Here is a 26521-nt window from a genome sequence, read left to right as displayed (position 1 = left end):
GACACAGTGAATATTCATCCTTTCATGTGCAAGGTGCCGGGGTGCTCACTGACTGTTGCTTAGTGGACTCGCCCACGATTACCACCCCGTGTCACCTTGCTACACACATCCTCACATATTTGTTTTTTCCTTCCTTTACTTCCCGATGTTCTACTCTGTCTGTGAGTGCACACTTGTATGATTGGTACTTTCATTTATCCCTGTACGTCTTCCCTTGTTAGTCTGGTTTGTGCATTCTTATACATTACAACTCCCCACTTCACTGGGTGGGAGAGAGGGCAGATAAGGGTCGATTTAGGAGCTCAGCAAGGCACATGGCCCCAGCGTCTTCACCATCAGAAGTAATCCAAGGAGCAGAGATAGCAATTGCACCCCTAACCTTAGGGATAGGGAAGTAGTCCCAGGATATCCTGCAACAGTGTCGTGACAGTCAGCCTATGGATATGTTTGACGCATGCGCAGGGAGCTTTCTTGGCATCTGCACCATTCATACACACAGTGTGAATTATCCTCATGTGGGTAATGAGCCTATGGAGTTTTTTTTTTTCCTTTTGCATGAATTTTGAAACACTACATAACTTCTGTATATTTTGAAGCGGATTTGCTTCCAAATCAACGTGAAATAACTCTGTGTTAACATACTCTTAATACATAATAGAGAATGACTACATAAGAAATTGGTCCTTCACTTTTTTTTTTTGCACAGGCAAATATTTGGAAGAATTGCAAGTGTTACAAGCTGAGTTGTAGGCTGAGGAGGCAGGTAGATGATGACATACCTTGAAATCTGCCACTGCCTCTTAACTTTTCTGTTGACCTCTACAAAACCTGAAAATAGTAATGTTAGGCTACTTTCACACATCAGTTTTTTGCCGTCAGGCAGGATCCGGCTATTTTTAGAAAAAACGGATCCGGCATAAATTTTGGAGAACTGTAGAAACGGATCCGGTTTTTTGCTGGATCCGTCTAGCAGGTTATATCTGTTTCTGGGGGCTGGCCAGTTGGATCTGAGCATGCGCAGACTTAAAAAAACGGATCCGGTGGCTGGATCCGTCTTTTTCTGGATCCGGCGCATTCCGGCGCCCATAGACTTTCATTGTAGCAAAAAGCTGGAAGCGCCGGATCCGGCGCTTCCGGCTTTTTCGCCGGAGACAAAAAACGTTACAGTAGCCGTTTTTTCCAGACACCGGAATGAGACAAGTAGCCGGATCCGGCAAAAAACGGATGAAACGCAATGCCATCCGGTGCTAATGCAAGTCAATGGGGAAAAACTGGATCCAGCATTGCATTTTGCCGGATCCGGTTTTACAAAAAAAAGCCGGATCGCGCCTGACGGCAAAAAACTGATGTGTGAAAGAGGCCTTAGATTTAACACTTTTCCTACATGTGTGGAATTTCTATTATTAATGTTGGCTCTGCATTTGTATTACATGATTGGATGTACTCCTCAGACCATTCTTTTAGCACAGGGGTGGGGAACTGATAACCTTTTTACCGGCCCCCAGGAGGATTCTCAGGGACCGCAGTTCTCAGTCCAGCCAATCCTTATTTACAGGTGCAGGCCCTTTAATTTCTTCTTTCCCCAATGAAAAATTACCGTACTTCCTAGCCAGAGCCAGCGTCAGGACGTACTTAGTGGATGGATTTAGCACGCAATACGCTCAAGTCCCACAGAAGATGGCAATGTCTCCTGTGATGTATATACAGCAGACTCGTGTCACTTTCTGTGATGTCTATACCGCAGCCCCATGTCTTCATTTTTGTTGTCTGTACTGCAGCCCCATGTCTTCTAAGATGTCTGTACAGCAGCTCCATGTCTTCTCCTATGAGATCTGCACCGCAGCCTCATGTCTCCTCATGTGATGTCTGTACCGCAATCCCATGTCTCCTCCTGGAATGTATATAACGCAGTCCCATGTCTCCTCCAGTGATGTATATAATGCTGTCCCATGTCTTCTCCTGTGATGTCTATACTGCAGCCACGTCTCCTCCTGTGATGTATATACCGCAGCCCCATGTCGTCTCCTGCGATGTCTGCATTGCAGTCCCTTGTTTCCTGTGACATGCATGTCTCCTCCAGTCCAAAGCTTCCCCTGTGATGTCTATGCTGAAGGTCCAGCTCTCCTGTGATGTATATGCTCCAGCCCCATGTCTTTCTGTGTCATCTGTATCACAGCCCTATGTCTCCTCCTGTGATCTCTATAATCACAGCACCATGTCTCCTGTGATGTGCATACTGAAGCCCCATGTCTCCTCCTGTGATGTCTATACCGCAGCTACATTTCTTCTCCTGTGATGTATATGTGATGTATTTATTGCAGCCCCATGTCTCCTCCTGTAATGTATATATCGCAGTCCCAAGTCTCATCCTGTGAAGTATATATCGCAGCTCCATGTCTCCTCCTGTGAGGTCTATGCTGTAGTCCCATGTCTCCTGTGATGTATATGCACCAGCCCCATGTTTTCTGTGATGTATATACGTAATCCCTGATGTCTCCTTTGTGATGTACAGAGAGTAATCGCGATGACTCCTACGTGACGTATACACAGCAGTCTCTGACTTCAATGTGATACATACAAAGTAGCGTCGATGTCTCATATTATGCATGTACAGCAGTCTCGATGTCTCCTATATGATGTATATACAGCAGTCTCGGGGTCTCCTATGTGATGTATACTGCAGATCTCCCACTGCTTGAGTTAAACAAATGTAACATGAGCAGTAATAAATTTTCCACTATATGCAGTATAATATACATCTTTGTTCGGTAAAACTTAGTGCTGCAAGTTCTTTACAAAAAAATTATCACAAAGCAGTTATTAGTTGCAACATCATCCATAAGGGTAAGGTTAAATAAATGTTTGACCAAATGTAGCAGGGTAATTTTCAAGTAGATTACTTTGTACGACTCATGAAGTATGGTATAAATATCCAAATGGCCCTTGGCCAAAAAAAAAAGTTCCTCACCCCTATTTTAGCACACCACAAATATTAAAACTACCATCTGATAATACCAGTACACATAATGGAAGCAAATCTAAAAAAAAAAACAAAAAACCAACAAACAACAACACACCAGAGAAGTTAAAGCAATAACCACATTTCTTAAAAAAAAAAAAAAAAAAATTAAATCACACAAACTGATCAAGAAACCATCTGCCCTCATTGTAGAAAAATTATCAATATAATCAATATTGTGATAAACAGGTTATTCCAGAGTTTGTACGTTCTCCCTATATTGTACGACATGATGCGGAGCCCACTGACGATCACTTTTATTCAACACTGAGTCATCGCCTCCACAAATAAATGTGTAAAGAACAGCAGCTTTTGTGTGTCAACTATCAACGTTTTCCAGGTTCTGAGGTGGCCCAACATAACTCAACCAAGCAACAATGGAGAATAGGACATGTGATTTGTCACTTGTCTAAACAGAAGCAATCGCCAGACACCAGTTAGCAGAACAGAGAGGGACGAGATCTTACGCTGGATGACGACACAGTGCTCTACAGCATTTCAAGGCAAGAATGAAAGCAGCAAAACAAGCAACCCGTCACGATTAAATGATAAAGTTGTCAAGTGAGCCAAAAGGCCTAATAGCATTTCCACTGAGCCACATCACAGTAAATCTTTCAATCCTATCAGTTTGTCTACTGCTCGCACATTATTGGTTATGACAGTAAAAGTATGAACCCTCTTCATCACCCGAGCAGAGTCAGTTACTCATAACAGGCGATTGTTGTTTCCTATGTTATAAATAGAGCTTGAAAGAACTTATGGAAAACCGACCACTTCGTATAATGCAAACATTAAAAATTCTAGCTCCATGAAACCACATTTTATTGACCTCTAATATACGTGTATAGTGCAATCCCAGAACGTCAGAGCAATTCTATCAGCGCACTTCGCGGCAGAAGACGGGAATGAGAGCGCGGTGCTGCAAGCTGAAAGACACATTTGCAAGGTCTGAATGTCATTATTGCTGTAAACGAGTGTTCGCTGGTCATAAAGAAATAAAACCTCCTCTAAATAGTAGCACTAACATTATAGTTGTTGATAGAAATTATATTTTGGAAGCGGGATAGAGAAGAAGGGGGGCGAGTGTGAAAGTGGAAGCCATTCAAACTTCTTTTACAGTAATAGTCTCCAGTTGAGCATAATCACCAAAGCTACAGTGATAAGATTGCCAAAAGTAGACAAACATCTGCGAGAGGCATTCATCTCCAAAGGAAAGCCAACAGCTTGTTATCATTAAAGAGGCGACGCGCGCTCTCCGTTTGAACTGCGGGCCGTCTTGTTACTGCGTTTTCTGAGGCAACTGCACCAGATGTTGGCAGCCATTCTCAGAAGGAAGACAAGCACCTGCTGTTGAAGAAATGAAATGTTCCTCTGCCCTTTCTACTTTATCCCCCCCATTTATTATTATTCAGTGGGGAGATAATAAAGACACTGACCCTCGCGGTTAACCTGCACATTCCCATTTGTTACATTGTGCCGAGCAAGTATCAGTAAATAATCTGCAATAAGCTGCTCTTGGACCATAGATCATTTGGTTTATTAAACTAAACAGCTGAAGTGGATGGTACATACACTAAGACGCATTCACATGACATTGGGGGGCTGCTGAACATGTGGAACCTGTAAAATTAATTTCAGTGCAAAAGTTCTATCTGTAGTGACAGGTTATATACATGCGTTAAAAAAAAAAAAAAAAAAAAAACACACAAAAAAAAAACAAAAAAAACAAAAAAAAACAGTAGAAGTAGAATATCCAGTTCCTTTTTTTCCCCAGAAGTAGCTTTCCCTCTCAAGCACCCTTGTGAACACATATGCACAGCTCTCTCAACGGGACATGCACCTCTCCACTCACAAGTCTACAGCTGTATGTTTGTCTAGGATTGACCTCATCTTGTGCTATTCTGCATGGAGAGGTGGATGAGCATGCACAGGTCTCTCAATCCACTTCATGGTACATGAAGCGCATCCACCTCTCCATTCTTAATAGTTCAAGATGAGGTCAATGCCAAACAAACATATAGCTGGAGAAAGGACTCTACAGTGAAGGTTGTTTTGTGCAATCACACACCCTTGGGTTTCTGCGGACCAGAGGACTTCAGGAGTGCGTGAAACGGCCATCAGCTTACGGTAATATCTCCAGCTCCACTCACCAGCTGTATGTTCAGCAAGATCAGCGTTTCCCAAATCCAATCCTCACAACCCACCAACAGATCATGCTTTCCGGATTTCCTTAATATTGCACAGGTGAGAACATCTGGCAATGTTTGAAGCCGTAATTCCATCACCTGTGTAATACTAAGAATATCCCAAAAACTTGTGTTGGGGGAGGTGAGCACTGGAGTTTGGGAAACACTGCTCTACATGGTGAGATGAATAAAATAAATGCATATATGAAGATAAAGGAGCCCAGTGACTGCCACATTTTCATTACTCTATGGAGAGATGAGATTAACTGAATTGTTTGAAGTTGGCCACCACCGTGTTTAACCCCAAAGGACTGCATATGAAAAATCTCCAGTTAAAATAGTGCCAGTCATATGTCTTTGACGAAAAAGCAAAAGATGAGGCCCAGCTTTGGGTAGCTCTATGGGGGAGTAAATTAACTATCCTCTGGGAATGCCATCAATGTCTAAAGTTGGGAATATTCCAGGTGTAACTTTACTAATAACCTTAATATTGAGGCTTGTCTAAATTTATCCCAAATTATCCTGACCGGGAAACTAGACGTTGATGTTTTTGCAGCTATGCTAGAGAGTGAGAGATAGATAGATAGAGATATATATATATATATATATATATATATATACACACACACACATATATATATATACACACATATATATATACATATACACACATACATATTATATATATATATATATATATATATATATATATATACATATATACATATACACACACATATATACATACATACATACATACATACATACATACATACACACACATATACACACACATATAGCCCTCTAAAAATTACAAAACTGATCTTTTCTGACCCTAGAGAGTCAATGTAAGTCTGGGACAGGAGAGTGCCAAATCATTTTTTTTCCCCGGGACAAGATCACCTAAAGCTTGGACAGGATCAACTAAAACCGGAGCGCGATGCCGGGGAGCCGCGAACCGGGCGGGAGGGCGGCGCCGCGGGAGGATGGGAGGCGGTGCCCCCCCCCCCGGGTGAGTATAGTAGAACTTATTTTTCTTCACTTCTAGGTTGGTTCGGAGGCTTATCTACACATTATAGAATGCTGTTAATAAAGGCAGTGGCCGCATCCCTTTAGAGGGAACCTGTCGCCACTTTTTTTGCCTGCCAGCTGGAGACATCGGTTGGTTCGGTGTCGGCTATGCATTCCATAGCTGCTTCTGGGGCCCCCTGACACTCCTTGTGTCGCCCATGGCAACCTTTTTGTTTGTCCTGAGCTGTGTGGTGGTCTGTCCGGTCCGATGGGCGTTGCCTCTGTTTCCTCACTCCACCCCTCCTTGGCTTGCTGTGCGCATGCTTTGCCATGGGTGTCGGAGATCGCGTGCAGATTTTGCGCGTGTGCAGTGTGCTTTGCCCAACCGCGGGCAGGGCCGAGAAGCAGTAGTGCGCAAGCCTCTCTGAACTATCGCATGGGGCACGCGCCCAAACCCCAGTCACACAGACATTTCTGTGCGTGTGCCGCTACCGCAGCGTCTCAAACCTCATTTGAGCTGCTTTACTACACACGGTCGCTCTCCCCCCTCATATCCGGCGCATAGCTTCATATGGTATTTAAAGCACACTGCCACCAATGATTAGACATGGCACCGCAGAAGGCGTAGGACATGCATGCGCACTATTGCTTTTCGGCTTTGACTACGGTTGGGCGGAGCATGCTGCGCACGCGGGAGATCTGTGCGCGGTCTCTGATGTTCATGCCGGGGAGTGCTTGCGGCGGGCTGAGGAGGGGTGGAGTGGGGGAACGGAGGCGGCGCCCATCGGACCGAACTGATTGCCATACAGCGCGGTAGCAATAGAGGTTTTTGTGGGTGATGCATGGGGTGTCGGGGGGTTTCGGAGGTTGTTGTGGGGTGCATGGCTGACACCGAATTGGCTGATGTGTTTGGCTGGTGGGCAGGAAGAGGTGGTGACAGGTTCCGTTTAAACATAATAAGCGATAACATTTTCCTCTACCTCCCCCTGTTCCTAAATCCATTATAAATCTCCCTTCCTCCCTTCTCAATCCCCCACACCCCTCATTGTCCTCCTCACCCCGCATCCCATTATTGTCCTCTCCCCTACCCCCATCATTGCCTTCTCCCCCAGCAACCCCATCATTGCTCTTTCCACCACAGCTAACAATGCTTTCTCCACTACGCCATAATTGCCCATTCCATTCTTTGCAATCACCCCCATCATTCCCCTCTCCTACACACACGCTCTCCCGCAGCATCACTATCGCCTGTACTTCAGCTTCCTCTCCCTGGCACAGCCGTCAGCCGCGGTCCTGGATGACGTCATCCAGCCATGCCGCTGACTGCTGTGACAGAGACAGGAAGCGTGGCCGGGCAGGGAGCAGGACGAATCACTGTAGCTCCGCTGCCATTTTCTCTTGTAGGCAGCAGTGCTGCAAGGATCTCTACCTGCCTGCCGCACATGAGGGCAATCTGGCCAGGGGAGCCTGTGGGCCAGATAAACAGGCCAGATTACCCTAATTCTTAGCCACCCTGCAGGGGCCCCCTGGAGCAAGTGGGCCCCTGTGCAGCAACACCGGCTGCACATGCGGTGTGTCCGCTCATGCACTCCACATCACTATATATACAGGTATTACACTCCACATCACTATATACATTGCTCAAAGAGATAGAGGGATCACTTAAGCAACAGAGTGTGGCTCCAAGTGGATCAAGCTTCTGTGGAATCAAGCTGTCCACTTAGGAAGCAACACTGATTGACAATCCATTTCACATGCTACTTTGCAAATGGAATAGACAACAGATGGAAATTATTGGCAATTATCAAGACATCCTCAATATAGGAGTGGTTCTGCAGGTAGGGACCACAGACCACATCTCAGTACCAATGCTTTCTGGCTGATGTTTTGGTCTCTTTTGAATGTTGGTTGTGCTTTCACACTCGTGGTAGCATAAGACGGACTCTACAACCCACACAAGTGGCTCAGGTAGTGCAGCTCATCCAGGATGGCACATCAATGCAAGCTGTGGCAAGAAGGTTTGCTGTGTCTTTCAGTGTGCAGTGTGGCGGCCAGAGGCTGGAAGCGTTACCAGGAGTCATGGAGGGGGCCGTAGGAGGGTAACAACCCAGCAGCAGGACTGCTACCTCAGCCTTTGTGCAAGGAGGAACAGGAGGAGCACTTGCAGAGCCCTGCAAAACGACCTCCAGCAGGCCACAAATGTGCATGTGTCTGCACAAACGGTTAGAAACCGACTCCATGAGGATGGTCTGAGTGCCCGACGTCCACAGATGGGGGTTGTGCCTCTGGTCCCTCACTCCACCCCTCCTCAGCTTGCAGTCAGTGTTGCTCCCTTAGGCTATGTGCACACGCTGCGGATTGGTCTGCGGATCTTTCCGCGCGGATTTTGCAAAATCCGCAGGTAAATCTGCAGGTCAAAAGACCTGCGGATTAGCCTGCGGTTTTTCATCTCTACAATGGAGGAGATGGCAAACCGCTGCGAAATCCGCAGAAAAGAATGACATGTCCAGGAAGGATGGGAAATCTTGAAAAATGAAATTCTCAAAGCACAGTTGTTAACAATTCCGAAAAGAGGGAAGAATAGGAAGCATTTAAGGAAACCAGGATGGATGAACACAGAACTTAAGCACATGCTAAAAAGGAAGGAAAAAATGTTTATAAAATGGAAAGAGGGAGGCATATCTAAAGAAGAATATAATGCTGTCTGCAGAACCTGCAGGGCACAAATCAGATTACCTAAAGCTGAAAATGAATTGAGGCTTGCAAGAGATGTCAAAAGCAATAATAAAGGATTTTGGGGATATGTCAAAAGTAAAAGAAAAGTCAAAGATGCTATAGTATTTTTACAAGATGAAAATGATGAAATGGTAAGACAGGATGTTGAGAAGACTGAACTTTTAAATTCCTATTCTGCATCTGTTTTCTCTCAGAAAGGAAATGTAACATCAACTGTTCTTCACTGTCCTATTAAGGGAATAGAAGAATCCAGGATATCTATAAACAGAAAGATAGTGAGGAAACACTTAGCTAACCTAAATGAATTCAAGTCTCCAGGTCCAGATGAATTACACCCCAGAGTACTGAAGGAGATAGCAGAAGAAATTTTTGAACCCCTCTCCATAATCTTTGAAAATTCTTGGAGAACAGGAGAAGTGCCAGAAGACTGGAGAAGAGCAAATGTTGTTCCTATCTTCAAAAAGGGGAAGAAGGTGGACCCAGGCAACTATAGGCCGGTGAGTCTGACTTCTATACCAGGAAAGATCTTTGAACAAATTATTAAACAACATGTATGTCAATACCTGGATAAGAATGAAGTGATTAAACAGAGTCAGCATGGGTTTGTAACTAATAAGTCATGTCAGACTAACTTAATTTCCTTCTATGACTGTATCACTGATTGGGTGGATCAAGGAAATGCTGTAGATATAGTATATCTTGACTTCAGCAAAGCATTTGACAAAGTATCTCATACAATCCTTATTGAAAAAATGACTAAGTATGGAATGGACAAGGCAACTGTTAGGTGGATTCATAACTGGCTTAGTGATCGGACCCAAAGAGTGGTCGTAAATGGCTGCACATCCAGTTGGAAGAATGTCTCAAGTGGGGTACCACAGGGCTCTGTCCTGGGCCGTGCATTGTTCAACATCTTTATCAACGATTTAGATGAAGGAATTGAGGGTAAACTAATTAAATTTGCTGATGACACAAAGCTAGGAGGGATAGCTAATACTAGAGAAGAGAGAGGATTCAAAAAGATTTAAATAAACTGGAGAAGTGGGCAGCAACTAACAGAATGGTTTTTAACAGGGAGAGATGCAAAGTACTACATCTGGGCTATAAAAATGAAAAAAGCATATACAGAATGGGAGGAATAGGGCTAAGTGACAGCACATGTGAAAAAGACTTGGGTATACTAATAGATCACAGACTGAATATGAGTCAACAGTGTGAAGCAGCAGCAAAAAAGGCAAATGCAATTCTAGGATGTATTAACAGAAGCATACAGTCTAGATCACGTGGAGTCATTATTTCCCTCTACTCCTCTTTGGTCAGACCTCATCTGGAATATTGTGTCCAGTTTTGGGCACCACATTTTAAAAAAGACATCAACAAACTGGAGCAAGTTCAGAAAAGAGCGACCAGAATGGTGACCGGTCTGCAAACCCTGTCTTGTGAGGAAAGGTTGCAGGATTTGGGAATGTTTAGTTTGCAAAAGAGAAGACTGAGAGGAGACTTAATAGCTGTCTACAAATATCTAAAGGGCTGTCACATTGTAGAAGGATCAACTTTATTCTCATTTGCACAAGGAAAGACGAGAAGCAATGGGATGAAACTGAATGGGAGGAGACACAGATTAGATATTAGAAAAAACTTTTTGACAGAGTGATCAATGAGTGGAACAGGCTGCCACGAGAAGTGGTGAGTTCTCCTTCAATGGAAGTCTTCAAACAGAGGCTGGACAGACATCTGACTGGGATGATTTAGGGAATCCTGCTTTGAGCAGGGGGTTGGACCAGATGGCCTAGGAGGTCCCTTCCAACTCTACAATTCTATGATTCTATGATTAAGCTTTTCAGAGCACGGACCCCATCAACCAGTCTTGTCACATAGCTTCAACCCCAGTGAGTATGAGGTTGGGGTGAGATATCTGCTGTCACAACTACATTAACATTTTTTAATATTTGGACTTTAATACATACTTGGGAGAAGGCTGGGGATGTATGAGATATCCTTTTTATCACCTTTACCTTTTCATATAGTTCGACAATGGCAGCTTTCCTTGTATTTGTTATCTGCAAAGAACCTTCCAAGTGACTTTTGTGTGTTTCACGAAGGTACACAAGGCACAAAATAAGCAGCTAGAAATAATTCTACCAGTGATGTGATTATTGAGGAAATGTAAATGTAATTAAAAGTTCCAACAAAGATATTCATAGAATTCAAGACGTGTGTTTTCATATTAATGTGTGTATGACTGAATATTACTTTCATACTGAAATAATTTGAATTACAGCTGAAACTTCTCAGGAACTGGATACAGAATGAGGCCCTTTTTTTTCCACATCTACATTGCACTATGAAAATAAGTTGAATTACCTATTTTGTGCCAGAGCAGCATTCATAATAATTCCAATACGCCCAACCTTCCATTGCAGACTCCATGTCTGCACATAGCTCGTTCTCGGCATCAGTGATCACATTATAGGAAAAAATCAACTGTACTAAGGAATTGTGGCAAAACTAAAATCGCAATAGGACAACAAGTTTGATGAATGTTAGCAATAACAGGCAGAATTATGAATGCAGCTCTTGCTCTTCAGTCGACCACATGCCATATGCGGGTGATAACAATTTGTTTTAAAAATTGAAGTATGTCATTGAAGTTTAACATTACCAATTTTTCTTTTCCCTGACGGCTAGTGAGGGGTAAAGGCTAGGCATGCTAGATATCAGCTGCCTTCATACAGATTAGATTGGCATAGTTGGAATCCAGCATTTATCTAAAAGTCCTAAATAAAAATCTCAGAGATTCAATATAAAATCCCAATAATGTTATCTATGGTAAAATAATTCAAAATCTCTTTTGAACACATACAGTATATACACCTAACATTCACTGTCCAATGAAGTGCTCTTTTTTCATTCTCTTACTACTAAGCCGATAATACACATTAGAATATAACCATTAGGGGCTCAACAGACATTTGTACAAAGTATCTAATGTGCCATAAAAACATAACCCCTTCCCATCATAAGACGTAATTACACGACAGATCCCCATTTATGCAGCAGGCTCAAGAGCTGAGCCCACCCCAAACTCAGCAGATTCCAGCTGTTCACACCTGCCGGTAACAGCAACCATAGAAGCCTGCTTCCATCACTGCTATTTAACCATTTAATTACTGACAGAGGCATTTAAATACAATTACAGGGTGCTGATTCGCATTCATTCCAGCCAGGTCCTTTCAATGACCTCCATCGCAGTTCTCCTGTAAGGCCAAGCTGAAGACTGGAGTTCATAGGAGAACGTAATTTTCTCTTCATAGAGCAATAAGGTGCTATTGCACTTTATAGAATAAATGACCAAGAATAACAGGTTAAAACCACCTCAAGAAGACTATAAAAAAAGCTTTTAACACTATAATAAAAAAAAAAGAATCCTCACCCTTTTTGCCCCGTTAAAAAAGCAAAACTTTATTTTAATAAAAAAGCATATTTGGTATTGCTTTATTGGTCAAAGTCTGAACTAACAAAATATTAAACTATCCCAAGAAAAGATGCTCAAAAAATTCAAAACCCCCAAGCTGCAGCTTTTTAGAAGCCACATGGCTCTTAAAAAAAAAATAAATAAAAAATAAAAGGCAAAAAATTACGATCAAGCAGCACAAATTTTAACAATAGAAGTGCCAATTTGCCATACAAAAAACATGCTCTCATAGAGCTCCATCAATGGGAAAGTAAAAAGGTTACCAATGTGTTGCGTCTGTTTACTTCTCATCAGTTTTTAAAAACTGAAGGAAGTAGACTGTACGAACTTTTATTTGCCCGCTGTCTCTTAAAGGGATTGCCTGGCCGTAGGGTACAAGTCTGCAGTAAGTCATTGCACTTTGCGCTGTCAGGACTCTCCGATGCAGTCACCGGGAGAGGGCAATCATGTGACCGCAAGTATGTGATTTACATACATGTGGCCACTATCTGACTAGACTGTATCCGGCCTCGCTCAAAGTACTTGCATTGAAGGAGGCCGCGCTCATCTAGGCGGCACATGGCCGTGTGTGGTCATGCACACGCCGGAGAATCCTCACAATGTATGGTACATGTAATTTGAGGATACACATGTCTGCAGTCACACAGAGTGACTACAGACTTGTAGCCCAAGGCCAGAAAACCCCTTTAACTACGAACGAATCAGTGAAAAACACATTGAAATCCGAAATAAAAAGGCTTTCTTTTTTAAATGATGACTGTAGAGTTAAGTGGCCAAGTCTGATCCGCAAAACACATCAAAACAAGACTACAATGACATTTATAAAATGGATGCATCCGTGGATTAATGAAACTATGGGCCACTGTGCTGCCCGAGGGGAAAAAAAACGGACAGCCCATAATTAAGGTAAGTGAAAAGGATGTGTGAATACAGTCTTACTTTTCGGTACAGATCACTTCCCAGTTATCATCTCCTCCACATCACCTGCAGTAATAAACCTATACACAGCTAACAGGACCCGCCATGCAAAACATGCTCCTCCCTGCACAAGTCATACAGCATGCCCAATAACGCTTTCTTAAGGCTATACACACATAAGATGCAAATATCTATCAACTTATTCAACTGTATGCATGTATATAGAAATATATATACACACTATATAGTACACATACAGTACATATTACATAGCTGAATGAGCACGGTATGGATACTGTAATAAGAAAATGTAATGTGAAAAATGCCTATATAAAAAAGGGCTAATGTGCTCGTAATGTTAGGAGTTAACAAATCTGCTGGGGAATGGTGACATTTTATCCCCCTTCCCCGTGCTTCCCTGCTCATGCAACCACTGGTTGAAAAGCAGAAATCTACATATGAATGTGTGCGCAGATGAGACAACTGAGCTGCAGCGCCCTGCCAAGACTAGATGAACTGTGCTTTCAGTCACATAACACCAAGACTCCTTGCACCTACTGGCACTGGCCCGGCAGACTTCATTCCATGCTTTGGTTCCTTACTTAGAAGAAGGCCTCCATTCTCATGCTAAACTACTCCAGTGAGCCCACTACAGCATCATAAAGTGAATGTAGGGGTCCCGAGGGGACGAGATCTTTGTAGTTTTATAAACTCAATCTGTGCCGGTTTAACCGTTCTCTGTCTAGCAGACTTACGATTGCTCAGACGGTCCTGAAGACATTTATGTGACGGTAACTTATTGATGCTATGTATTAGTGCACTCGAACGGACATTTTATTCAGCCACGTCCAGAATTTCTACACCAAACATGCTGTGCACGCTCTGCTCTTCTGTCCAATCAAAAGAATGTTCATTTAATTATTAAGGTGGGACATCGGGGGGGGTCACACACACAAAGATACTAAGCTAAGATGGAACCAGAATATTGTTTCCATTGCCCCAAATGTAATCATTGCTACTCACTACAGGATTGTTTCCCAATACGGTTTACATCTTATCACTATATTTTCATTTAATTCATTTCCATATAGCAATTATTGCCAAGATCCAACATGCCCGGTCAGATAGCAGATATAATTACCACATGTAAACCCAGACTAATTCATGTCAACAAATTATATATCAAACTATAGGATGGATCTGTCAGCTAAGGCTTAACTCAGCCTAAAGGGAAGCCATCACCTATCATCAATAGGATATAGGTGATACCTTCTAGATCACTGAGAACTGCACCAATCAGCAGAATGGGGGGCTTTTTACCTACGGCAGTGCTCATGCCCATCCATCCCTTCATTCATACTCTATGGGGCTGCCAAAAAAGCTGAGCACAGCTCTGGGCAGATCCACAGGGATCACAGGAGTGGCAGTAAGTCATGCACACTACCACTCCATTGTAAATGAGGCTAACGGGGGTAGTAGTGACCTGTTCCACTGATAAATGGGTGCTAGAGCTATGACCCCCACAAAGCTATGTTATCTTCTATCCAGTGTATAGGTGATAAATGAGTTGTCCAGTGAAAAGGTTATCTTTTATACCTTCTATAGGTGACAACATAGATTGGTGGGGTCCGACAAATGGTACCCGCACCAATGAGCAGAAATGGGGCACTTTTTCCTCCCATTATCACCATTTATAATGGTGTGGCTGTAAGGTTCGGCCAGGACTGTAGTCGTGGCCAAGGACACCTGTGCTTCTGTGTCCTGGCCTCCCCTCACAGGAAAATTACGCCCGCTAGTCAACATACCTGTGCCTACAGGTTTGGTTCCTTCAGGGCTCTCTCCTTGTATTGAGAGACTTTCAGCATGCGGGCTTGAATTGATTGAGCCACAGTCCAAAGTTATTTGAATAAAAACACCTTTACTAGATACTGTTCTTAGCACATCTGAGGTCTTTACAGCATTAACAACAGGCTTCAAAGTGCATAGATCCTTGTCTTTCCCTGCACCTCTCTCACGGTTACATAGCACGGGCTAGGGTCGGACCATCTCTGATGGTTCCTCTGGATACTCTCTGTACAGCTCTACTACAGATAAACATCCCTCGGTCTGTTTCACCCCAGACTCAAGTTCATTACCGGAGTCAGAGTAAACTGCCCTTCTGTGCTGTGCTATGTGTAGGTGCCAAGTACCTTCTGCCTGTATTCATTGCTTCTGTGGGGTCCCCCGACCGTTTCGCCCCGGTCCTCAGAGTGTCCGCCCGCGCAAACAGCTGCCACATCTTGACGCTTCCTAGGATTCTTTGCTGTACGGGCCTGCTGTATTCTCATCCTACTGCAGTGGATGGCTAGGCTTCACTTTCAACGTTACAGAGCTGCTGCTGTGTCCTGGGCCTATAGCCCATGTGGACCCTTTGGGCGCTCCCACCCGACTGAACTATTCTAGAAGCTATTCCCTGGCTTACCAAAACAACCAAGAAACAAATGTTACAATGCCACCAAATAAAGAGCAACATGAATACTGTTATACCACACCGCGAAGAACAAGAGTACAAAAACCTGTTTAGAATATCATAAAAATTCCAATTTTATTAATAATACATGTAATAAAAAATTAATTTGGACAACAAATTGTTCAAAATGCGAAAAACATGAACAGTGACACCGTAAGTGGTATAAATTCTAATGCTAATTCTCTTGGATCTCTCTGCAGCATTCAACACTGTGGATCATCAGCTCCTCCTCACTATGCTCCGTTCCATTGGCCTCAAGGATACCGTTCTCTCCTGGTTCTCCTCCTATCTCTCCGACCGCTCCGTTACTGTATCTTTTGCCAGTTCCTCCTCCTCTCATTTTCCCCTTACTGTTGGGGTCCCCCAAGGATCGGTTCTAGGCCCCCTCCTCTTCTCCTTGTACACTGCCCCTATTGGTCAAACAATCAGTAGATTTGGTTTCCAGTACCATCTCTATGCTGATGACACCCAATTATACGCTTCTTCTCCTGACATCACGCCAGCCTTTCTAGAAAACACCGGCGATTGTCTAAACGCTGTGTCTAATATCATGTCCTCACTATGTCTGAAACTGAACCTGTCAAAGACTGAACTCCTGGTGTTTCCTCCCTCTACTAATGTACCTATACCCGACATTGCCATTTCTGTGTGTGGTTCCACTATTACTCCCCAGCAACAGGCCCGCTGTCTTGGGGTCATACTTGATTCCGAGCTTTCCTTTGCCCCCCACATTCGATCACTGGCTCGCTCTTGTCATCTGCACCTCAAAAACATTTCTAGAATTCGACCTTTTCATACCTTTGACTCTGCAAAAACTCTTACTGTTTCTCTTATTCATTCTCGTCTCGACTATTGTAACTCTCTTCTAATCGGTCTCCCTCTTACCAAACTCTCCCCTCTCCAATCTGTCTTGAATGCTGCAGCCAGGATCATATTCCTCACCAATCGTTACACCGATGCCTCTACCTTGTGCCAGTCATTACACTGGCTACCCATCCACTCCAGAATTCAGTATAAACTTATTACCCTCACTCACAAAGCCCTCCATGGCTCAGCACCACCCTACATCTCCTCCCTTGTTTCAGTATTCCACCCTACCCGCGCCCTCCGTTCTGCTGATGACCTGAGGTTAGCATCCTCAATAGTCAGAACCTCCCACTCCCGTCTCCAAGACTTTACACGTGCCGCACCAATTCTTTGGAATGCACTTCCCAGGTCAATACGATTAGTCCCCAATCCCCACAATTTTAAGCGTGTCCTGAAAACGCATTTATTCAGACTGGCCTATCGCCTCAACACATTAACCTAATCTATCCCTGTGTGGCGGAGCCAAAAGTCTTACCATAACCAGGTTCCCCGCATCATTCTCCCACATGCTTTATGCATCCATTAGCCCTCTGTGTCCGTACTGTCACACACCTAACATTATGGCTGGTCCATACAATCAGGGCAACTGTTACCACCCACCTTTCGTGTCTACCTCTTTCCTCATAGACTGTAAGCTTGCGAGCAGGGCCCTCTTTCCTCTTGGTATTTGCTATAATCTACTGTATGTGATTATTGTTATGCTGTAATGTCTATTGTCTGTACAAATCCCCTCTGAAATGTAAAGTGCTGCGGAATATGTCGGCGCTATAAAAATAAAATTTATTATTATTTATTATTATTAAATAGTTAATATTAGGACTGGGTATAAAAGACCCCAATAACACAATATATAGATATTGTGCTGAAGTGTCCTCAATATATATATGGCCACTTATATGGAGAATTTAATGGGTTAAATAGAATTCATTCAATATCGGTAACAGACTATAAATATCACTCCAAATAATTAAAGTGCCATAGCGCATCAAGAGGGGGAATTCTTACCGAAATAGGTCCAAAGATATCACGTACACAGCAGCCCCAACGCGCGTTTCACGATGGCTTCCTCAGGGGGCTTGAGTGATTCCATAATTTTTTCCCTATGCTTGGTTTTAAAAAAGTAACCATTACTGACTACCACATTTTTTGTTCTTGATTTGTTTTAGTTTTTCTTAAAGCCAGAAAGTTGCCATTTGAATTGACTTTAGTTTTGTGCCATGTCTGTGATCTGCTTTTTTTCTACAAAATTAAAACAACTGAATGAACATCCTCCAAGGCCGGTATTCCATAATTGTTGCCAGGGGTTGAAAGTTTTCACCGATCATGTATATAGGTGATAACCATGACTGTGGAGTTTGTGTCCATTTTGGTTGAGTCGGTATAAAATGGACAGACTCCTAAAATGTATAATAAATTGGGTACAGTAGTACAATACAGGATGTGATGTAAATGTTTTCATAAGAATTTGGGAAAGTTATGAAGGGTCTTATAAATGTCTGTTCTGTTCCTGATCTAAGGATCTCGGCTTTTACTTGAGATGAATCTGTGCTGAACTTTATGTACATGCTCAGTAGTGACCAGTGCTGTGGAGTCTGAGTTGAGATGAATCTGTGCTGCACTTTATGTAAATGCTCAGTAGTGACCAGTGCTGTGGGGTCAGAGGTGAGATGAATCTGTGCTGCACTTTATGTACATGCTCAGCAGTGACCAGTGCTGTGGGGTTGGAGGTGAGATGAATCTGTGCTGCACTTTATGTACATGCTCAGTAGTGAGGCAGTGCTGTGGGGTCGGAGGTGAGATGAATCTGTGCTGCACTTTATGTACATGCTCAGTAGTGACCAGTGCTGTGGGGTCAGAGGTGAGATGAATCTGTGCTGCACTTTATGTACATGCTCAGTAGTGAGGCAGTGCTGTGGAGTCGGGGAAATTGAGGAGTCAGAGGCTTGGCTCACAGACTTCACAGACCTGGAGATGACTTATTTTCACTGGATAGCCCCTTAAATTTGAAAGTATGATTTGTTCTTGATGGATAGATTTTATATTAAAGCTGGCCACTAGCCAAAAAATCCAAAAGACTGGATCAATTATTTGGAGAGACTGCCTATTGGCAGACAGTCTTTTCTACAGAAAACATGAATGTTAGAAGCTGAGTAATCAGGAGATACAGTCAGAATTATTTTGTTTCAGCGGACTTTACCAACCAAGCAGGTCATAACAACCGCTGCCCGGGATCTAAGCAAACGAGGGTCAGGATGCCGGAGGAGAGAACAAGAGGACACGTCGCTCTCTGGGTAGACTGGGAGCACAGAATAAATAATTTGAGGTAGAGGGCCTTCAATGAATTAAATTTCTTACTGTGTATTGTATTACTTTAAAAATATAATTGTTTATACAAGATTATTAGTCATTGTTCACACTAGCAATTATGGAGTCTGTCAAGTGTTTCCACAATTTTTATATGTAGGAATAGTTCAGCCAGCAATGCTATTCCAGATGGAAGCACAATGGAATGTCTTAACATGTGGTCCATAAGGCGTTTACAAGAAAACAAACCTAAAATAACGAAAAGTATCAATTCGCCACTTACCGATTAATCGTTCTGTTTAACTTGCTAAAAAAGTCTAAAAAGACCTTTCCTCAGGTGTTTGCCAGGAACAACAGAACCAGTCTGCAGCATGTCAAGTTTGTCTGCTATTCTAGATTATTGGTCTGACCTTAAAGGGGCAATAAAAGTACAAAACTTACATGAAAAACTGCAACGTATTCCAAGGGGCACAAGGAAACTTTCCGATCAGTGATCTGGGAAAAATAGATTGTATTCAACAGGATAACAAAAGAAGAGAATATATAATTGTCTGTTTAGTGTGTAAAACACACGTTTTTGTATTTAGAGACTCTTCAAAACGTTTGCGAGTTGTTGTCCATTTCACTTACATGGCATATAATGGGCATAGAAAAGTTCCTAAACTCTACTGCACATTTGTCATTTTGGCCAAATTTCCAGGAAGTGATCATATGATTAGTCATGTATTCCTGCTCTTGAAGGCGTTAAAATGTCATGTCAGACAACAAGGTTTGGCAGGGACCCAGAAGGCACATGGGAACCAGGAGAGCATAGTTATAAAGGCCTGATTGTAGCAGCCCACTGGATTGGAAATGACTTGTAGGCCTAATGAAACAAAACTTTGGCAGGAAAACAGAATGAAAGGAATGGGACAATGAAAGGCAGGAACAAAGGGAGTAGAGTTGTTTCAGCTTAGCAAAATAAGCTCACTTTGTTGTTGGGAAAAGCCAAAGCCGATTAGGATAAACCAATGACTAAGCATAAGTCTTCCAAACTAATTACACAGTTCACCATGTGAAGTGGGATTGCAAGCCTGAAAAGTGGGGTCTACTTCATTCTTCTCCATGTTACACAACATAAGGCCAGCCTAAAATACGCTTACATTGCAGATGTAGCAAAATGACTCAAAACTCACAGGGAATCTGTCACCAGGCTTTTACTCCCCCATCTGAGAGCAGCATAATGTAAAGACAGAGACAAGGATTCCAGCGATGTATCACTTACTGGGCTGCTGGCTGCAGTTCTGATAAAAATCAGTGTTTTATGTGCTTTAGATCTAGCAGTTCTCTGAATGCTGAGCTCTGTATAACCCCGCCCACACCACTGCTTTCTGTCTGTGCACAGTGTACACAGAAAGTGGCCAATCCGGTGATGGGGGCGGGGTTATACAGAGCGCATGAATATGGAGGACTAAATGGCAGTAGCTTTACTAATCCTCTAATAATGATCTCCAGCTAATGAAACGGTGATTTTATCAAATCTACACCAAGCAGCCCAGTAAGTGATGCGTGGCTGAAATCAGAGTCTCTCAGATCAGGTGCCAAAACCAGAATCTTTAAAGGGTTCTTTCCATCTTTGCTTTTCATGGCCAAAACTGGCATAATTGCTTCTTGGTCCCGAGCACCAGAAGTTGGGGTTCCGAAAACAATTGAATGATACAATATTTGTGTAACTGCCATATAAATTAATTGGAGTTACGGAAACTGCGAAGCACAGCGAGTTACACTGTTGGCGCATAATTGCACATAAAGCATAGCGTAGCTGTGCTCGGCGGGGTCTGAACCCAGCCTCTCGCGGTGAGCGGATGATATCGGTTTTGTTTTAATGAATATGTGGTATCTGTGAAAGACATGGATAGAACAAGTGCATGAGAGACTTGTTGCTAGTAGTTGCTAAAAACTTAAAATGGCACTTTATGTATATAAAAAAAGTTCATTAAAACTGAAGATCCTTCTAAAATGACTTTTTAAAGAATATTTTTAGCAACGCGACTGCAAAAATGGCTTAAAATATCCTGCATCTGCGGCTACAGCGCAATCTGTGGGACCTAAATAATGTCTTCAGATTAAGCAGGTTACTGGCCGTGAAGCAAACCAAGTGCCGTGTTGCATTGAGACAAACACACGACAGCTAGCATGTCCGCCAAGCGCTCCTAGCATGGGAATGACAGTGAATCAGCAGGGCAATCCATCCTGTCCCCTTACTAGATGACTCGGAGCTCGAGGATTGAAGTCTACTCCTTCTAAGAGTCTCAGGAAATAAACAGAACAAAGAAAAGGCAGGTAATCCAAACTACAGGCCAGATTCTGACAATGTGAAGGTAATTGACTAAAAAGCAGCAATTAATCAACATCCATCTTATGTCCGATCACTGGGTCAAAAAACCCACGTTCTGTCGTTAAAGGGGTGGTCCGGGACTTTAACAATGATGGTTTGTCCTTAGGATAGTTCATCAATATGTGATCGGTGGCGGAACAACATCTGGCACCCCCGCCGATCAGCTGTTCCTGCACCCTTTGCTAGCTGGAAGTGGTTAGTTGCTGAGCTGCACAACAAAGCTGCGACAACGAAATAGTGGTTGCGGCCGGGTACTGTATATCCACTTCCAACTGACTTACATTGGGGGACAGAAATGCAGTGCCCACCAGTGGCCACTGAACAGTTTACGGACCAAATGAGCAGTTCTGGCCGCTGCCGGGATCGGCAATAGCTGCTCAGCAGGTGCCGCACCCCCACCGATCAGACGCTGTGGACCTTCAGCAAAGTCTCAGACAACCCCTTTGACTGCGTTGAATTACCGATATAATCAGTTCCCTTCGATCACTCAGAAATTAATGCGATTAATAAAACTGGTCTGAATCCTGCATTGAGCAGGGGGGTGCCCACAATGACCCAGGAGGCCCCCTTCCAACGTTCTACAATTCTATGAACCTGGAATCCAAACATTATGCATATAGGGAGAGATTCTCATTACTAAATTGGTGGATTGGTTTACTGTGTCAACATCTAAAACGTCATAAAGACGCATTTCTTACTGTGATAGGTTCTGTAACAATATGGAAAAATCCCATTTTTCAGAATTCATTTGAGACTATTTGGATATGTATGGCAACGCAGTCGTCTGCATGCACCCAACCTAATATTGCGCACATTACTCACTGCCACACATCCAAACACACCATCGTGACAAGCCCGAATTTACCAAGTGAGAAGAGATGACGTGGGGGCAACAATGCAGGGGGAACATATAATGAGAGAAGCACTGTGCGGCTTTGGGAAGCTGCTGCTTAGCATATTGCAGAGGCCTAAAATAGAGCTGTGATCGTGAAGTGCTAAGAGTGGCGAAATCCAATGAGCAGAGAAGACAAGACGAAGCGGGTGAAGTGCTCATCTCCAATGTTGGAGCGCTGTGTTCTGATTGCAGTCTCGCTTCCTGGCACTAGCTGGGTGACCTTTATTATCCTGGTGTTACAGGGTAACCTCCGCTCAGCGGGTACTGGACCTTCCATGATACCACTGACAGCTACACACAGTCCTGCACTCAATCATCGGCAATAATGGTTTGCAGTACAGATGTGCGGATGACATGCTTCTGCTACACGTGTGCGTGTTTTAGACGGGAGTTCACTGTCATATGCATCGGGTATGCTGACCAAGTTGGCTCGTTTGACAGAGGCTAAACCACATCGAAATCTAATGAACTTTTGACATGCAATTTTTTTTACATTCTATGGAATTATCTAAATGAAATTTTTCGGAAGAAAGTCGCATCCACATAGCCTGCGGCAGCACAGCACACTTAGTGGAACCATATGTGCTTCTCTGTATGACCTGCATATCAGCGCTTTCCTGTTCCCCCTAGACACGTTCATTGCATCTCATGTTTTCTATTAAAAGTTTTCCTTTAGCTGCCCTTGCCATCCATGTGACAAACGCAGGACAATTCTTTTCTGGAAGTAATGAAGCGTGCCATGTCCTGTCTGGCAAATACTCATACATATTTTATGACGCTTGTCATTCCAGTGTAACACCGGCCCCGCACAGGTGAACTACAACGGAGTAGAGAATGAGACCGGTTTCTCACGTGGCATTTGCTGGGTAGAAGTGTGACAAGCGGGTTGCAAACCATGCGGCCCACCTGGAACCCTACAGACCAGCAAAAATCACTCAGGACCCATCCAACACTGTGGATCTGTGCTGAACACATGGTTTTAAATGGAATTTGCCGGCAGGTTTTTAGCTATTTAATGTGAGAGCAGAATAATATAGGGAAAGAGCCAGATTCCAGCAATGTGTCACTAGCTAGGCTGTGTGTTGTAGTTTCTATACAATCACAGCAGGAGATTATCACTATAGGACTAGATCTCACATGCAAGACAGTCTAGCTAATCTGTAACTCCACCCCTACCGCCGGGCAGCATCCTGTGTGTGCTGCACATTGTCAAAAACTGCCCATCAGTGGTATGGGTGGGGTTATACATAGATCAGCATTCTGACCACTGCCACAACTACAGCAAAGAATACAAAGATTCTATCAAAACTGCAGAAAGGAGCCTAGTAAGAGACACATCGCTGGAATCAGAGTCTCTGCCCCTACATCATGCTGCTCACAGATTACATTAAAAAACCTGCAGAGATTCCCTTAAAACTTTATTTCACTTAGATTTATTGTAAAAAAAAAAAAAAGCAGCAAATAACCAGCAAAGAGTCACATGAAAGCCCAGCCTAACGTTATCTCATTTACTCCCTTGCCGTAATCATCTGAAGCAGTTACTGCACCTGTAAATTGTAGCAAAAAGACACAATCTCTCGCTTTTTCGCACTCCATTAGAGGGGTCAGCTCAGTAATGTTACAGCCCATGTAAGGGTTTTCTGTTATAGAAATCTTTTCATATAGGCCAATATGGAACTAAAGAGGGATCCGCTCCCTAGGGTCCTATTCTCTTGACCAGAGTGCAGAACACATAAAGAGAGCACCTTTCCGAAGATCTGTCCTGTTCAGCATTACATTGACAAACCATTGGTTTGAATCGGCACCCTGTAATGCTTACTGTTCTCTGCAGTGGCACTGCAGGAAATTAAACACTTCAAAGATTTAACGCCAGAATCCTGTTGTAAAAAAAAAAATAAAAAAAAATAATAAGGAAAAGTCGCAAAATGTTGTGACTTTTGTCGTTCTCACACCATTTTTGCCCAGCTCTGACAAAGTGGGCAGATCAGTGTGTGATGGGCAGAGGCATTTGCTATGCCACAAATTGCATTCTAGCAGCCACTGGAGTAAGATTTGTGGTGAGGCACATACATTGGCACATGCCACTTCGGGACTCACCTGAATCATTAAGAGGCATGCGCCTTTTAATGAATCAGCCTTGCACTCTACCCAAACCCCTCATTAAGACAGGCATGAAGATAGCCGGTCTTGGTAACTCTGGGCCTTAATGTATATTACAGCTATGAGGCTTCTGCAGTAGAAGTAGGGAATGTACACACGGAGACAACCTCTTTAAAGTGAATCTGTCAGTAGGATGAACCCTCGTAAGCCGTCTACATGGGCATGTAGGTCATAGGAAGCTGAATAAGATGATACCAGCATATCTGTGAGCTGATGTCTTCCTCCAGAGATATCCATGTTTGTCTTATATGTAAACCAGCTGTTAAGATCTATGGACCATATCTGAACACTGGCTGCCTGTGAAATGGAAGCTGAAGCACTGAGAAGAACCTGAGGATGTGTCAGTTATAGTCACACACAGCTCTGCTGTGAGATCAGGAAAGCAGAGAGCGGCCATTACACTGCAATCTGGTAACACCCCTTATATTTAAACTAAGCTCTGGAGGCGGAGTCTCACGCAGATCAGTGTCCAGCCCATAGATCTTAAAACTCATTTACATATAAGAAAAACATGGATTTCTCTGGAATAAGACATCAGATCCCAGATATCAAGGTATCATTTTATTCATCTTCTTATAACCTACAAGCCCATATAGATGGCTTAGGAAGGCTGTTCCTTCTGACAGATTCCCTTTAAAAAGTTTACAAACAAATATGTTTCTATACATTAAAACATCAATAAACATATAAAATCTTGCTAATAAAACAGTGCAACTCCTCACCTCATCGGATTATGTTCAGCACGACATAACTACCGTACATGGTAAAAAAAAAAAGTGTATGAAAAATGAGATTGTCAGTGAACTTGTGAAGACATTACCAGATTTTTTTTTCTCAGTACAACAACCTCTGATAATCTTGAAACCTCTCTGACAACACAAATTCTGCACCCTCTTTGTTTTGCAGAGAGTACTTGTTTCATATTCAAAATTCAATACGGCTTCCATTCATTAACCAAAAGGGCTATACTTTATTCAGGATGCCGAGCTCAGCCGGAATATAACAATGCCGGAAACAAACTGTTACAATTCCAACGCAGAAATTGCTGGCTAACCATTCTGCTAACACTGACAGCTCCGGAGTTGCCGTGGAAGAAAGGCTTTCATAAAAGAATGGGCAATACTTCGCAGCACAAACTAATGTTCAGCATAACTAATGACCACAACTTTTATTGGGGGAGGCAATGTAAAGAATATCATACGCGGGGGGCTGTCCTGCTTCTCCGCAGTCCAGTCTCCTTGACATAAACGCTCAGATCAAACACAAGAAGATAACCCACAGCTCCTTACCTTGCCGTACTGCTCAAAGTATTGCTTTACATCTTCTACCACTGTATTTGCCGATAATCCTCCTACGAATATTTTCTTTGTTCTTGTGACCATCTATATGGAAAGAAAAAAAAAAAGTGAAATGCATGGCTTAATCAGATTATTTAGTAGAACAAAGTGGGACAAAAATATCACTCTGATAGCACTGCTAATCCCATTAATTATTATGTACTCATGAAAGGAATTTACAGCTCAATCCAGTTAAATCTGCACTGGTTACTATTTAGAGACATGAAGGCTGATATGAAGAAATGGAAAAAACAGCAGCTACTGTATGTTTGCGAGGGGAAACTTCAACAGAGATCATTTATTAAAGCGTTTTCCTTAGGAGACTTTATATCATCCTTGCCATGTAGGAAAATCCCTAATACAGTCTGAAAAGTAGTCCTAAAGCAGTGTAAAGAGGCCCGGCCAGCTCTCCGGGCTAGGAAATATTTGGATTCTGCCTCAAATAACAGTTCTGAAGAATCATTGTTGTTCCCCTCCATTGTGTCGTTCCCGTGTTATACCTAATAGAAATGAATGAATCAGGGATAAAATTGACAGCTGGGTGTTACCAACTGTGTGCTGACAATGTTAAACCGTGTAGAGGCCCATGGAGAATGGAGCACCCAGTTGTTCATTCATTCATAAAGTTCTAAGAAAATAAATATATATATATATATATATATATATATACATACACACACACATATATACACACACATATACAAGTAATCACTAATACACATTTGGG

General features: G+C 42.9%; 1 protein-coding gene across 4 annotated transcripts in view; it reads right to left on the bottom strand.

Annotated features, from left to right (window-relative positions):
• Positions 1-25876, bottom strand: part of MSI2 (musashi RNA binding protein 2) — a 713954-nt gene extending 688078 nt beyond the window's left edge. For 3 of the 4 annotated variants that reach the window (XM_073562118.1, XM_073562119.1, XM_073562120.1), the window contains exon 1: positions 25747-25876. In XM_073562118.1, coding sequence (XP_073418219.1) covers positions 25747-25839 — 93 coding nt within the window. In that variant the 5' untranslated portion in view covers positions 25840-25876. The remainder of the gene's footprint in view (positions 1-25746) is intronic. The other variant, XM_073562117.1, reaches the window with a different exon arrangement.
• Positions 25877-26521: the final 645 nt, after the last annotated feature.

The sequence above is a fragment of the Dendrobates tinctorius genome, unplaced genomic scaffold (genome assembly GCF_039654945.1).
Source record: "Dendrobates tinctorius isolate UK_male_01 unplaced genomic scaffold, ASM3965494v1 ptg000338l, whole genome shotgun sequence".
Taxonomy (NCBI): domain Eukaryota; kingdom Metazoa; phylum Chordata; class Amphibia; order Anura; family Dendrobatidae; genus Dendrobates; species Dendrobates tinctorius.
This window is presented reverse-complemented; position numbering and strand designations above follow the sequence as displayed.